Below are 14,721 nucleotides of genomic sequence, written 5' to 3'. Positions count from 1 at the left end.
AGGATGGAATATTACACAATCCTGTAGCATACTATCCGTCATTTCGGACCAGAGGTGTAGTAACTAAGTTAGTCTGACTCTCCTCTCTCCATATTTGGTGTGTTTTTAGAGTTTTTTTCTTTCAAAGTTTTTTACAGCTAAAATTATTAAAAGAAAAACAACGAATACTGGTTTTAGTACCGGTACAAAGTCGCCTCGGTTGACGGCACTTGTCGCACCGATTCCGTCTCGATTTCCCCTCAGTCCAGGACTTCTCCCTTGAAGCAGTTGTAGCAACTTCACCTCGGCCGATTATGGGGCGACGCAAGCCTACAGCAGCGGCCAAGCACGCAGCACTATTCTCGGATGAACGCGTATTATTGGGTGTGGATGACCTGGTGCTGCTGCCTTTCGTGAGCGAGACGTCCATCCTGGAGAACCTCAAGATGCGCCACAGCGCTGACGTCATCTACTCGTACATTGGCCACGTCTTGGTGGTTGTAAACCCATACAAGGGGTTGGATATATACGCAAATTAAATTGTGAGAGAGAGAGAGAGCAAGCCTCACGCAAGCCAGTACGCCTCTCCGCAAGTTCTATTCGATACATAAACTAATATAAACCATACTTTACCTAAGTCAGTGTCGTCGTGAGCAGCACGGCGGCACGGTCGCTCTTGTCCATCGATCATAGTAAACTTGGTATAACCGCACGTGGCACGTCGGTAAGTGCGCAGCCGCAGGCTGCAGCAACAGGCGTAGGATAGGATGTAGGATCGGCTGTCAGTGTCAATGCCAGGCACTGACAGGCCACTTGTATGTACTGCTGGTGCTAGCCTCTTCACACAGGGGCTGGCATCTCACAGGTTTAATACAAACTATAAGTTACCTATCGAAATGCAATGTCGTTTGACCAATGCTTGGCTTTGAGCGACCTTGGTACCTTGTACCAAATATCCCGAACTATGACGTGTCATACACCTGAAGTGTGAAGTGTCACACTTCATGTAACCAGGGTACACTTAGGGCTACGTACCCCGTTACAGCTGGTGACATTGCATTTCTATAGGTGACTTTTAGTTTGTATTAAACCCAAGCTTTATCGACCTATAAATATACTCAGTTTACATTCTACCTTAAATAGGTCACTTCGCTCTCTTTTGATAAAGAGGGGACCTGTGAGCTGCCGTTCATTGAGAGTTTGTAAACTCTCGGAAGCTAACTTCCTCTACCGCAAGGTGCTGTGTGACCCCGTCACAGCGCGACTGCACGAACTTCCGATAGGAGATCGCTCGGTTGAGTTTTGCACAATATGATACATGTATAATGCTACAGGATGGAATATTACACAATCCTGTAGCATACTATCCGTCATTTCGGACCAGAGGTGTAGTAACTAAGTTAGTCTGACTCTCTTCTCTCCATATTTGGTGTGTTTTTAAGAGTTTTTTTCTTTCAAAGTTTTTTACAGCTAAAATTATTAAAAGAAAAACAACGAATACTGGTTTTAGTACCGGTACAAAGTCGCCTCGGTTGACGGCACTTGTCGCACCGATTCCGTCTCGATTTCTCCTCAGTCCAGGACTTCTCCCTTGAAGCAGTTGTACCAACTTCACCTCGGCCGATTATGGGGCGACGCAAGCCTACAGCAGCGGCCAAGCACGCAGCACTATTCTCGGATGAACGCGTAGTAGTGGGTGTGGATGACCTGATGCTGCTGCCTTCCGTGAGCGAGACGTCCATCCTGGAGAGCCTCAAGATGCGCCACGCCGCTGACGTCATCTACTCGTACATTGGCCACGTCTTGGTGGTTGTAAACCCATACAAGTGGTTGGATATATACGCAAATTAAATTGTGAGAGAGAGAGAGCAAGCCTCACGCAAGCCAGTACGCCTCTCCGCAAGTTCTATTCGATACATAAACTAATATAAACCATACTTTACCTAAGTCAGTGTCGTCGTGAGCAGCACGGCGGCACGGTCGCTCTTGTCCATCGATCATAGTAAACTTGGTATAACCGCACGTGGCACGTCGGTAAGTGCGCAGCCGCAGGCTGCAGCAACAGGCGTAGGATAGGATGTAGGATCGGCTGTCAGTGTCAATGCCAGGCACTGACAGGCCACTTGTATGTACTGCTGGTGCTAGCCTCTTTACACAGGGGCTGGCATCTCACAGGTTTAATACAAACTATAAGTTACCTATCGAAATGCAATGTCGTTTGACCAATGCTTGGCTTTGAGCGACCTTGGTACCTTGTACCAAATATCCCGAACTATGACGTGTCATACACCTGAAGTGTGAAGTGTCACACTTCATGTAACCAGGGTACACTTAAGGCTACGTACCCCGTTACAGCTGGTGACATTGCATTTCTATAGGTGACTTTTAGTTTGTATTAAACCCAAGCTTTATCGACCTATAAATATACTCAGTTTACATTCTACCTTAAATAGGTCACTTCGCTCTCTTTTGATAAAGAGGGGACCTGTGAGCTGCCGTTCATTGAGAGTTTGTAAACTCTCGGAAGCTAACTTCCTCTACCGCAAGGTGCTGTGTGACCCCGTCACAGCGCGACTGCACGAACTTCCGATAGGAGATCGCTCGGTTGAGTTTTGCACAATATGATACATGTATAATGCTACAGGATGGAATATTACACAATCCTGTAGCATACTATCCACCATTTCGGACCAGAGGTGTAGTAACTAAGTTAGTCTGACTCTCCTCTCTCCATATTTGGTGTGTTTTTAGAGTTTTTTTCTTTCAAAGTTTTTTACAGCTAAAATTATTAAAAGAAAAACAACGAATACTGGTTTTAGTACCGGTACAAAGTCGCCTCGGTTGACGGCACTTGTCGCACCGATTCCGTCTCGATTTCCCCTCAGTCCAGGACTTCTCCCTTGAAGCAGTTGTAGCAACTTCACCTCGGCCGATTATGGGGCGACGCAAGCCTACAGCAGCGGCCAAGCACGCAGCACTATTCTCGGATGAACGCGTAGTAGTGGGTGTGGATGACCTGGTGCTGCTGCCTTCCGTGAGCGAGACGTCCATCCTGGAGAACCTCAAGATGCGCCACGCCGCTGACGTCATCTACTCGTACATTGGCCACGTCTTGGTGGTTGTAAACCCATACAAGGGGTTGGATATATACGCAAATTAAATTGTGAGAGAGAGAGAGAGAGAGCAAGCCTCACGCAAGCCAGTACGCCTCTCCGCAAGTTCTATTCGATACATAAACTAATATAAACCATACTTTACCTAAGTCAGTGTCGTCGTGAGCAGCACGGCGGCGCGGTCGCTCTTGTCCATCGATCACAGTAAACTTGGTATAACCGCACGTGGCATGCGCAGCCGCAGGCTGCAGCAACAGGCGTAGGATAGGATGTAGGATCGGCTGTCAGTGTCAATGCCAGGCACTGACAGGCCACTTGTATGTACTGCTGGTGCTAGCCTCTTTACACAGGGGCTGGCATCTCACAGGTTTAATACAAACTATAAGTTACCTATCGAAATGCAATGTCGTTTGACCAATGCTTGGCTTTGAACGACCTTGGTACCTTGTACCAAATATCCCGAACTATGACGTGTCATACACCTGAAGTGTGAAGTGTCACACTTCATGTAACCAGGGTACGCTTAGGGCTACGTACCCCGTTACAGCTGGTGACATTGCATTTCTATAGGTGACTTTTAGTTTGTATTAAACCCAAGCTTTATCTACCTATAAATATACTCAGTTTACATTCTACCTTAAATAGGTCACTTCGCTCTCTTTTGATAAAGAGGGGACCTGTGAACTGCCGTTCATTGAGAGTTTGTAAACTCTCGGAAGCTAACTTCCTCTACCGCAAGGTGCTGTGTGACCCCGTCACAGCGCGACTGCACGAACTTCCGATAGGAGATCGCTCGGTTGAGTTTTGCACAATATGATACATGTATAATGCTACAGGATGGAATATTACACAATCCTGTAGCATACTATCCATCATTTCGGACCAGAGGTGTAGTAACTAAGTTAGTCTGACTCTCCTCTCTCCATATTTGGTGTGTTTTTAGAGTTTTTTTCTTTCAAAGTTTTTTACAGCTAAAATTATTAAAAGAAAAACAACGAATACTGGTTTTAGTACCGGTACAAAGTCGCCTCGGTTGACGGCACTTGTCGCACCGATTCCGTCTCGATTTCCCCTCAGTCCAGGACTTCTCCCTTGAAGCAGTTGTAGCAACTTCACCTCGGCCGATTATGGGGCGACGCAAGCCTACAGCAGCGGCCAAGCACGCAGCAGCGGCCAAGCACGCAGCACTATTCTCGGATGAACGCGTAGTAGTGGGTGTGGATGACCTGGTGCTGCTGCCTTCCGTGAGCGAGACGTCCATCCTGGAGAGCCTCAAGATGCGCCATGCCGCTGACGTCATCTACTCGTACATTGGCCACGTCTTGGTGGTTGTAAACCCATACAAGTGGTTGGATATATACGCAAATTAAATTGTGAGAGAGAGAGAGAGCAAGCCTCACGCAAGCCAGTACGCCTCTCCGCAAGTTCTATTCGATACATAAACTAATATAAACCATACTTTAGCTAAGTCAGTGTCGTCGTGAGCAGCACGGCGGCACGGTCGCTCTTGTCCATCGATCATAGTAAACTTGGTATAACCGCACGTGGCACGTCGGTAAGTGCGCAGCCGCAGGCTGCAGCAACAGGCGTAGGATAGGATGTAGGATCGGCTGTCAGTGTCAATGCCAGGCACTGACAGGCCACTTGTATGTACTGCTGGTGCTAGCCTCTTTACACAGGGGCTGGCATCTCACAGGTTTAATACAAACTATAAGTTACCTATCGAAATGCAATGTCGTTTGACCAATGCTTGGCTTTGAGCGACCTTGGTACCTTGTACCAAATATCCCGAACTATGACGTGTCATACACCTGAAGTGTGAAGTGTCACACTTCATGTAACCAGGGTACACTTAGGGCTACGTACCCCGTTACAGCTGGGACTTGATACTTTCTATAGGTGACTTTTAGTTTGTATTAAACCCAAGCTTTATCGACCTATAAATATACTCAGTTTACATTCTACCTTAAATAGGTCACTTCGCTCTCTTTTGATAAAGAGGGGACCTGTGAACTGCCGTTCATTGAGAGTTTGTAAACTCTCGGAAGCTAACTTCCTCTACCGCAAGGTGCTGTGTGACCCCGTCACAGCGCGACTGCACGAACTTCCGATAGGAGATCGCTCAGTTGAGTTTCGCACAATATGATACATGTATAATGCTACAGGATGGAATATTACACAATCCTGTAGCATACTATCCGTCATTTCGGACCAGAGGTGTAGTAACTAAGTTAGTCTGACTCTCCTCTCTCCATATTTGGTGTGTTTTTAGAGTTTTTTTCTTTCAAAGTTTCTTACAGCTAAAATTATTAAAAGAAAAACAACGAATACTGGTTTTAGTACCGGTACAAAGTCGCCTCGGTTGTCGCACCGATTCCGCCTCGATTTCCCCTCAGTCCAGGACTTCTCCCTTGAAGCAGTTGTAGCAACTTCACCTCGGCCGATTATGGGGCGACGCAAGCCTTCAGCAGCGGCCAAGCACGCAGCACTATTCTCGGATGAACGCGTAGTAGTGGGTGTGGATGACCTGGTGCTGCTGCCTTCCGTGAGCGAGACGTCCATCCTGGAGAACCTCAAGATGCGCCACGCCGCTGACGTCATCTACTCGTACATTGGCCACGTCTTGGTGGTTGTAAACCCATACAAGTGGTTGGATATCTACGGTGAGGACAATATGCACGCATACATGCATAAAGCGCGCATCGACGTGGCTCCGCACGTGTTCGCCACTGCCGAGGAGACATATCGCACCATGTTGAGCGAAGAAGACAACCAGTGCGTCATCATTAGCGGAGAGAGTGGTGCGGGCAAGACCGAAGCCTCTAAACAGATCCAGAACTACATTGCAGGGGTCAGTGGCAGTGGTGCAGGCGTGGACAAGGTTAAACGCACATTTCTAGAGAGCAACCCGCTGCTTGAAGCGTTTGGCAACGCCAAGACGCTGCGAAATAACAATTCTAGTCGCTTCGGAAAATACTTTGAGCTGCTCTTCGACTCTGCTGGACGCCCACAAGGCGGAAAAGTGACAAATTACCTATTGGAGAAGTCCCGCGTCGTTAAGCCTGGTAAAGGAGAGCGAAACTTCCACATTTTCTACCAGGTGCTCGCCGGGTTGCCTTCTGCAGCCAAGCAGAAACTCTATTTGGATCGAGGAGGACCCGACAGCTATCACTACCTGAAGGCCAGTGGCTGCTATGACGTCGACGACGTCAATGACGCGCAGGAGTTCGAAGAAACCATGGCCGCCATGCAGCATGTGGGCATAAAACGTAAACAGATCGAGCTGGTAATCCAGACGTTGGCGGCGGTGCTGCACATTGGCAATACCCAGTTCCAGCCCGAGACTGTAGGAGATGCAGAGGGTTCATCTGTTCGCAAGCGCGAAAGTTTGCAGATTGCGTGCGAGTTGCTGGGGCTGGATGCTGCGAAATTAGAGCACGCTTTGTGCTACAAATTGCTGCAAACGATGGCTCCTGGAGGCAAAATTGAGTCGTACGAGGTGCCACAGAATGTCAGTCAAGCGAAGGCTCAACGGGACTCGATTGCGAAGACTGTTTACGACCGACTGTTTGACTTTCTGGTGGAACGCGTGAACCACGCACTGGATATCGAGAAGAAGGCTGAGAAACATGGTGAAATCTTGGAAATAGACGATATGACCACGATTGGTATCTTGGATATCTACGGGTTTGAGATTTTCGACAAGAACGGCTTCGAGCAGTTCTGTATCAACTACGTGAACGAGAAACTGCAGCAGATTTTCATTGAGCTGACTCTTAAAAGCGAGCAGGAAGAGTATGCGCGTGAAGGGATTGAATGGGCGCCGATTCCGTTCTTTAACAACAAGGTTGTGTGCGACTTGATCGAGGCACGTCGTCCTACGCCTGGCATTTTCCTCATTCTTGACGACACGGTCAAGACGATGCATTCCCGACAGTGGGAGAGCGTGGATGCGAACTTTCTGGATAAAGTGGCAGGTATCCACGGCTCGCATCCGCATTTTTCCAAGCGTGGAAAGACTTTCGAGATTAAACACTATGCAGGCGACGTACAGTACAACATCGACGGCTTCGGAGACTCCAACAAGGACTTTTTGAGTAAGGACATCGCGCTCATTATTAGCGAGACGTCTAACAAACTCATGCGCTACATCTTCCCCGAAGAGATCGACCTGAACGACAAGCGTATGGCGCATACAGCAGGATATAAGATTCGAACTCAGTGTGAGGCTCTTGTGACCGCGTTGATGGACTGCACGCCTCACTACGTGCGCTGCATCAAGTCCAACGATCAGAAACAGTCCAACAAGATGGACGACCGTCGTGTAGTTCATCAGATTAAATATCTGGGTCTGCTTGAAAATGTGAAGGTCCGTCGCGCTGGCTACGCGTATCGTGGAGACTATGGGCGCTTTGTGGATCGTTTCCGTCTGCTCAGTAAGGAGACGTACCCGGAATTCCGTGGCTCGGACAAGAAGGGCACTCAAGCAGTACTACGCGCTGCTGTGAAATCACTGCCGCAACTAGAAACGGAAGTTCAGCTTGGAAAGACGATGGTGTTTATCCAGACACCTGAAACTTTCTTTGAGCTCGAGAAACTACGAGAGAAGAAGCTGGGATCATTTGCCATGCGCATCCAGAAGGTGTGGAAGAAATACTTTGGTCGTCGGCATTTTCTGCAACTGAGTCACGACATCACGAAGCTTTACACGTCCAACAACAAGCAGAGGCAGCGTGTGAGTATCTACCGGCCATTTGATGGGGATTATCTGCGCGACAGTACAATTCGCGAAGCAGTTATGGGGATTATTCAGCACTATAGAGACTCCGAGAAGATTGTCTTCATGGATGAGATTGAAAAAGCCTGTCCGATCGCTGGCGTGTCTCCTGACGGACCTCCAATTGTGGTGGTAGGACGAATTCTGATTATTACGGACCAGTATTTGTATTTGATGGAGAAGCGCACGTGGCAACCTGTTGTGGACCCGAAGAGCACGTGGGTCCCCCCGTTGGTGTACATGCGTCGTCGTCTACGATTGACTGCGATAGAAGAGATCACGATGAGTACATTGGCAGACCCGTATTTCGTGCTGAAGGTTCGTCCAGAACCGCTTCTTCCCGAGCCCAACAAGAGCAACTGGGCGGAGAACAAGTCTACGATGGTTTGCATGGCGACTGGCAAGAAGTTTGGGCTGTTCAATCGTCGTCACCACTGTCGGTACACTGGCAAAATCTACTGCAACGACGTGTGCAAGCAACTGGAAGTGGTGCCGGATCTTGGATTCTACACACCAGTGCGCGTGTACGATAAAGTAATTGGACTCATGTCCACCGAGATGCCTGAAGACCAGCTCCTGTTGTCCGAGAAGAAGACGGAAATCGCTGTCACTCTTGTCGACGCCATCCGCTCTTTGGCCAGCGTTGCGACGCCGATCAGTTTCAGCGATTCCGTTCGTTTGCGTCGGGCTGCAAGCGCAGGACTGTCAAAGACGCCACCCCAACAGATTCAGTTCGTGTCTTCAGGTCACGACCGAATCACTGGAGATGCCAACAACGTGCAGATTCAAGTAGCGCCGGGTGTGCCTGATGAGTACATTCGCAAGCGTCGAAAACGCGAGAAGGCTCGTCGTAAGAAGCTGGAAAGGCAGCGCGAGGAAGAGCTGGCTATTCGAGCCCAACGTCAAGAGCAACGCGGCCGTGAACGTGAAGCGGAACGCCTGCGTCGTGTTGCCGAAAAGAAAGCCAAAAAGCAGGCGGAGAAAGAAGCTCGAAAGCATGCGTTGACGTCAAAAAAGTCGGCCAAGGCTACAATGGAGTCGGCTCGAAAGTTTGGCGAAAATGTGCAGAGCTCGTCGTCGAACGGAGGAATTGGAGGAGCCAACAGCGAGTTGGCTGCTATTCTTGCGCGTCGTCGCGGAGCATAAAACAATTTTACATTCGTTTGCAGTAAGAAACAATCAAACTACACTGCGGTTTTGTCAAGAATACGCTGAACAATCTAACCACGTTCTACATGTACAGAGCCTTACTTCGCATGTGTCTAGAAATCTACGGACTGCACCGGCAAGAAGTTGATACCGACCGGTGTCACCTTCGTGCAATACCAAAGGTTGACAGACGAGAGGTTGACGAGTGTTTTCAAGTGCTCGAGTCCCGTGTCGGTAATCTCTCCACACTCGGACAAGTTCAATGACGTTAGTGACGTGACCTTGCTCAGTGTCAGCATACCTTCGTCGGAGAGGAGACAGCAATTTCCGAGATCTAGCGACGTAAGATTCGGCATGTTGAGGAAAGCCTCGAGACTCGCATCGGTCAACTTGGAGCAGCTTGCCAGATCGATCGACTGCAGCTTTGTCAGTGTTGACAAGTTGAGGATTCCTGCATCCGTGAGCTTGTTACAGTACCACAGCACCAGAGACTCCAGTCCCGTCATCTGCGCAACAGTTTTCGTCGCCCTATCCGTGAGAAGACGGCAATTTGCCAGGTTCAGTGTCTTCAAGCGCGTGAGTCCCGCGAGATGAGCGATCCCATCGTCGTCGATGCGATTACAGCGCATGAGATTGAGGTTCGTGAGGTTGCGCAACGCACCGATCCCCAGTAAAGCCTTATTACCCACCTGGCGACAATTCGAGAGATCCAAGATCACTAATGAACTCAAGTGAGACAGCGCTGCGATGCCTTCGTCTCGGATGCCAGAGCAGCCACCCAAGTACAGCGACTTGAGTCGATTTAGCTTCGACAGCTCGTTGAGACCCTCGTCTGTAACGTTAAAGCAGCTCACCATGTCCAACGATGTCAGATTGCGGAGCTTCGCGATGGACCGCAGTCCTCGATCGGTGACTTTGCCGCATTTCATGAAATTCAAGAATCGCATCTTTGTCAGAGACTCCATGTGCTGGAACGTAGCGTCGCCGATCTCGCTGCAGTACCAAAGATTGCAGGATGCTAGCTTTGGGAAATTCACGAGCACCTCGGTGCCTGCGTCGGTGATATTGTAGCATCCTGCCACATCCAATGTGACGAGGTTAACTAGCGGTGCTAGAGCTAAAAAGCCTTGATCGGTGACTTCTCCAACATTTGCAATCTCCAAGTGTCGGAGTTTCACAAGCGTGCTGAGTGAGCTGATGCCCTCGTCCGTCAGCTGACTGCAGTTCGACAAATTGAGACTTGTAAGCGACGTCACCTCCGCCAACGCGGAGATACCGCCGTCTGTGAGAGCTCCTTGGTTGCAATACCAGAGATTGAGCGTCTGGAGGTTCTTGAGCCGAGCAAGAGCACGAATTCCGTTGTCGCCGACTTGGCTACAGCCGCGAAGATTTAGGTAGTTGAGCTTCGATAGATTCGAGGCAATTGCTGTAATCCCCTCGTCACTCACGACTTTGCAATATCCGAGATTGACCGACGTGAGCGAGTTCGACTGCGACTCGGTGAGTAGCTTGATGCTTTTGTCAGTCACCTGGTAGCATCCTTTCAGCGCCACAGATGTTAGTCCAGACAGGTTGGCGAGCTGCTCAACAGATTCATCGGTGAGGCTCGAGCAGCCTGTAAGGTTAACCTCCTTCAGATGAGGAAACTGCATTGGTAGACTCATCAAATTCTCGTCGAAAATCACCTTCCGAGCTGGAATAAACGAGAGCGCGTGTGTTGCTCGACCAACTTCTCGGCAGATTGTCTTGTTCGTGAGCGTCAAACGGTATATCTCGTCGACACGCAGGTACGGGACTATAATGTGCAGTGCGGGTGCGATATCAAGCAGCCTGTTCGTGCTGCTAATGACGCCGTCATCGATCGTCTCCATGAAGCTGCTGCACCGGCTGCGACTCATGGAAGACGATGCTCTTGATCGCGACCGCTCCCGACTTCCATCTCCTTCAGCGAGATTAATCCCTTGTACAAATTGACGCCAGTGGTTAAAAGTCTTCTTCCTCCACACGTACATGAATCGGTCATTCACACAGGAGCAGCAATCATCTATGTCCTTGCGCATCCGCTCGACGCTTGCATGTTTGCCTTCATCTCCTTGACACTCCAGTGTGCAGCGGTCGGCTGCGTTCGCGTTGCACTTGCACGATGCGCGAATGAACTCCACTTCCTCCACAGTTAACGTTGACAGGGAACGGGTCATTTTGCTGGTACTTGGGACAAATATGCCGGGTGCTTTGGGGATTCCGAAGTGGCGAAATCACCGTGGGGACTGCATGGTCAACGTCAATCAAATGAAGCCAAGGGAATAGAGACGGAAGCGCACCAGGCTGTACTACAGCCTGTAGGACACATGTCGCTCTATGCCAGGGCGTTCTGGGCACTGAGGCTGACGTTGCGTCCTCGGAATGATAATCAGATTTCTGAGTCAAGGGGCCTGGTGAGTGGTGGTCTTCCTTCTGTCCGACGACAACTGACCCTAGAAGCTCTTGTACATGAAATTATTGCAATAAGAGACAAATTTTGCTGGATTTCCTCTTCGCGGAACAGTCTTTTTGGCTCAAAGGCAATGGGTACAGTCTCTTTTCCCACTAAGTGCGATCGTATCAAAGGGGAGTTGGTGGCCGCGCAGCTTCGCCCCATTTGTCAATCAGAAGCTCTCAAGTCACCACCTTCTTTCTCTATACCAACTCAAACACACAGCAGCCATGGCTATCCGCTGTCAATTCGAGAACAGCAATGAGATCGGTGTCTTCTCTAAGCTCACCAACTCGTACTGCCTCGTGTGTGTGGGCGGCAGCGAGAACTTCTACAGCACCTTCGAGTCTGAGCTGGCAGACCACATTCCCGTAGTGCACGCCAGTATCGCCGGCTGCCGCTTCGTAGGACGCGTGGCTGTGGGCAACAAGCGCGGTCTGCTGCTTCCCAGCACCACCACGGACCAGGAGATGCAGCACATCCGTAACGCGCTGCCCGACTCGGTCGTGGTACAGCGTGTGGAGGAGCGACTCTCGGCTTTGGGTAACTGCATCACCACGAACGATCACGTGGCGCTCGTACACACGGATCTGGATCGTGAAACGGAAGAAATCGTGGCTGACACTCTCGGCGTCGAGGTCTTCCGTCAAACTGTCGCGGGCAACGCGCTCGTAGGCAGCTACAGCGCTCTGTCCAACCAGGGATGCCTCGTGCACCCGCGCACCAGCGTGGAGGACCAGGAGGAGCTCAGTTCTCTGCTACAGGTGCCCGTTGTGGCCGGTACAGTCAACCGCGGTAGCGATGTAATTGGCGCCGGCCTCGTGGTGAACGATTGGACGGCTTTCTGTGGCCTAGACACCACGTCCACCGAGATCTCAGTGGTCGAGAGCATCTTCAAGCTCCAGAACGCACAGCCCACCAACATTGCCACCACCATGCGCAGCGCTCTCATCGACTCCATGACCTAAGGCAGCAGACAGTTACGACGGGGAGAACAAAGTGTGCAATCCATTTCCAAGTTTACATGTAGCCGAATTAGGTCTCAAGAACACGCTACGATACTGAAGGCTTGGAGAGCTCTGGTCCCCGTGCTTTAGCTATTTAACCGTACGCTCCAATAGATGCTTTGCCATCAGGAATCCGTTCATTTGATACCGTGTTGCTACCAAGTTACGTCTTGGTTGTTCTCAGGTTGGTTGAGTGGTTTTGTACTGGGCGACCGTGGTGAGGACGGTTGCTGCAGTTGTGCTAGTTCGTCTAGGATTTCCTCCAGTTGGCGCTTGAAAGAGGCGATCTCTGCGGTTTTGGCTGCCATTGCTGCACGATGAGCACGTTCGCGACTCAGATGTTCGAGGTGAGTTGACGTCAAGGCACGATCCAGCACCACCTTGAGCTCAGCTTCACGCAGCTTATGTTTCTGCTCCAGAGTAGCTACCTGGAGTTCTAGGGACCGGTACTGCACCATGGAAGGCGTTTGTGGCAACTGGAGTTCGCGACGCAAGGCTAAAAGGTCTTCTTCCAGTTCAGGAACTCGCTGAGCTTGTATCTCCAAAGAACGATTGTGTCGCTCCGCTTCAAGCGCCAATTTCTCAAGACTCTGCATTTCACGTTGGTTCCCTGTCAACTGAGCTTCCAGAGCGGTGTTCTTCTCGATACAGTTAGCAATTTGCTGCTGATGTCGCTCAATTGTCTCGGTAGCAGTCGCTCGCTCACTGTTTAAAGTCTCTCGCGCTGCATCCAATTCTTGTCTTAGCTGCGTTAGCTCGGCTTGTGCGTGCTGGGATACAACAGGTTGCGACTCTGGCAAGCTCTGCGTCACTTCTTTAGGCTCGGAGTTGAGCGCTCGAGCCAAACCTAATGCCTGGACAGTGGTCAACGTCTGTGCCAGTCTGGCTCGAGCGCTCTCGCTGTCTTCCAACTGCGCCTTCAAGTCCGCAACTTGGTCCTCAAGCTGCTTGCGTTTGCCATCTTCCTCCATGGCTGACGAATCTTTAGTAGGAGTGTTCGCCAGTTGACTTTCTGCCTCGAGTTGCTCCACTCTAGATTTCTCTTGCTTCAACTCCACCTCCTGCTCGCGTAGCTGACGTTGCAAGTTTGCAATCACCACAGTAGACTCCGCATACGTGAGACTTTCTTGCTTCGGCTGGTTGCCTCGTCCAGAATACTGTTGCTTGCGCAGAGATCGATACTTGGCCTCCCACTTGCGCTCCAGCTCTTTGATCTTGTTCGTGTAAAAGCGTCGGATCTTCGCCAGCTCCGCTTCGGACGTAGAGCTGTCCTTGGACATGGGTCTGTGTGATAACGGGGTCTTGGAGACCTGCTTGAGCTGCTTTTCCTGTTCTTTAATCTTCCGTTTGTACTGCAACAACAATTTTTCTTGTTGCTGACGGAAACTTGCTAACTTGGTCTCGTTCGACTCATGTGCTTGCTCTAGCTCTCGCGATAACGCTGCCAGCTTCTCTTGATAGTCACGTTCCAGTGCCCGTGTCTTGGACTCCTCATCTGCTCGACGGGAAACCAAGATGAGGTTCGCCAAGCTGTCCGGGTGTCGACGTCTCATGGCCTCTTCCAGCTCTGCAAGTCGACTTTCAAGCTCTTGAATCCGCCGAATGTCCATCGGTGATCGACGATGTGATCGAGCAGGCGATGGATTGGCTTTCTGGTCGTTAGACAGCGTAGGCTCGGGGGTTTGAGCAGCAACCTGGCGACGAAGACGTTGTAGCTCTTCGTCCTGATCGTCGAGCAGTCTCTGGTTTTCCACGTACCAGTCCAGCTTCTTCTGTAGTGCATTTAAGGCATGAGAGTGTTCTTTCTTGCACAGTTCCAGCTCATTCTGCAGCTCTCGAGCTTGTTGAGCTTCCTGCGCTACTTGAGTCAAGTCGACACCTTCGTAGCGACACTCAAGCTCGACCTTAGCTTTCTTCACACGGTCAAGTTCCAGTGTGACTTCATTAAGCTTCTGTTGATACGAAAGTCGGACGCCAGCAAGCTCTTCTTGAAGAGCCATAGCATGCGCCTCTACTTCTAGTCTCGCTTCCACCGCAGCACGATATTGCGCTTTGCTGGTAAGACCGCCACCACCCCCGAGAGTTGATGTCTCTCCGAGCTGATCTTGTAGCTTTCTAACCTGCCGACGCAGTTCTTCATTCGCCTCATGGACGTCGTAATGAACGTCCTGTCGAACTTGCTTGAGTTGCTGCATAAGACGTTCATTTTCCTTTTGAAAAGCC

At 50.3% G+C, this 14,721-nt stretch overlaps 4 protein-coding genes across 4 annotated transcripts; 2 read left to right on the top strand and 2 right to left on the bottom strand.

Annotated features, from left to right (window-relative positions):
* Nucleotides 1-4,219: 4,219 nt before the first annotated feature.
* Nucleotides 4,220-9,015, top strand: PITG_03804 (myosin-like protein; the record flags this gene model as incomplete). Its single annotated transcript, XM_002906802.1, has 3 exons — nt 4,220-4,440; nt 4,759-4,788; nt 5,433-9,015. The coding sequence occupies 3 exons, from the start codon at nt 4,220-4,222 to the stop codon at nt 9,013-9,015; spliced, it is 3,834 nt and encodes a 1,277-aa protein (XP_002906848.1).
* A 91-nt stretch (nt 9,016-9,106) lies between these two features.
* Nucleotides 9,107-11,254, bottom strand: PITG_03803 (uncharacterized protein; the record flags this gene model as incomplete). Its single annotated transcript, XM_002906801.1, has 1 exon — nt 9,107-11,254. The coding sequence occupies one exon, from the start codon at nt 11,076-11,078 to the stop codon at nt 9,132-9,134; it is 1,947 nt and encodes a 648-aa protein (XP_002906847.1).
* A 414-nt stretch (nt 11,255-11,668) lies between these two features.
* Nucleotides 11,669-12,602, top strand: PITG_03802 (eukaryotic translation initiation factor 6; the record flags this gene model as incomplete). Its single annotated transcript, XM_002906800.1, has 1 exon — nt 11,669-12,602. One exon carries the CDS (start codon nt 11,722-11,724, stop codon nt 12,457-12,459), a length of 738 nt encoding a protein of 245 aa, XP_002906846.1.
* Nucleotides 12,603-12,653: 51 nt separating this feature from the next.
* PITG_03801 (uncharacterized protein) lies at nt 12,654-14,051 on the bottom strand (the record flags this gene model as incomplete). Its single annotated transcript, XM_002906799.1, has 1 exon — nt 12,654-14,051. The coding sequence occupies one exon, from the start codon at nt 14,049-14,051 to the stop codon at nt 12,654-12,656; it is 1,398 nt and encodes a 465-aa protein (XP_002906845.1).
* Between the last annotated feature and the right edge of the window lie 670 nt (nt 14,052-14,721).

Source organism: Phytophthora infestans, genomic scaffold (genome assembly GCF_000142945.1).
Source record: "Phytophthora infestans T30-4 supercont1.4 genomic scaffold, whole genome shotgun sequence".
Lineage (NCBI taxonomy): Eukaryota > Oomycota > Peronosporomycetes > Peronosporales > Peronosporaceae > Phytophthora > Phytophthora infestans.
This window is presented reverse-complemented; position numbering and strand designations above follow the sequence as displayed.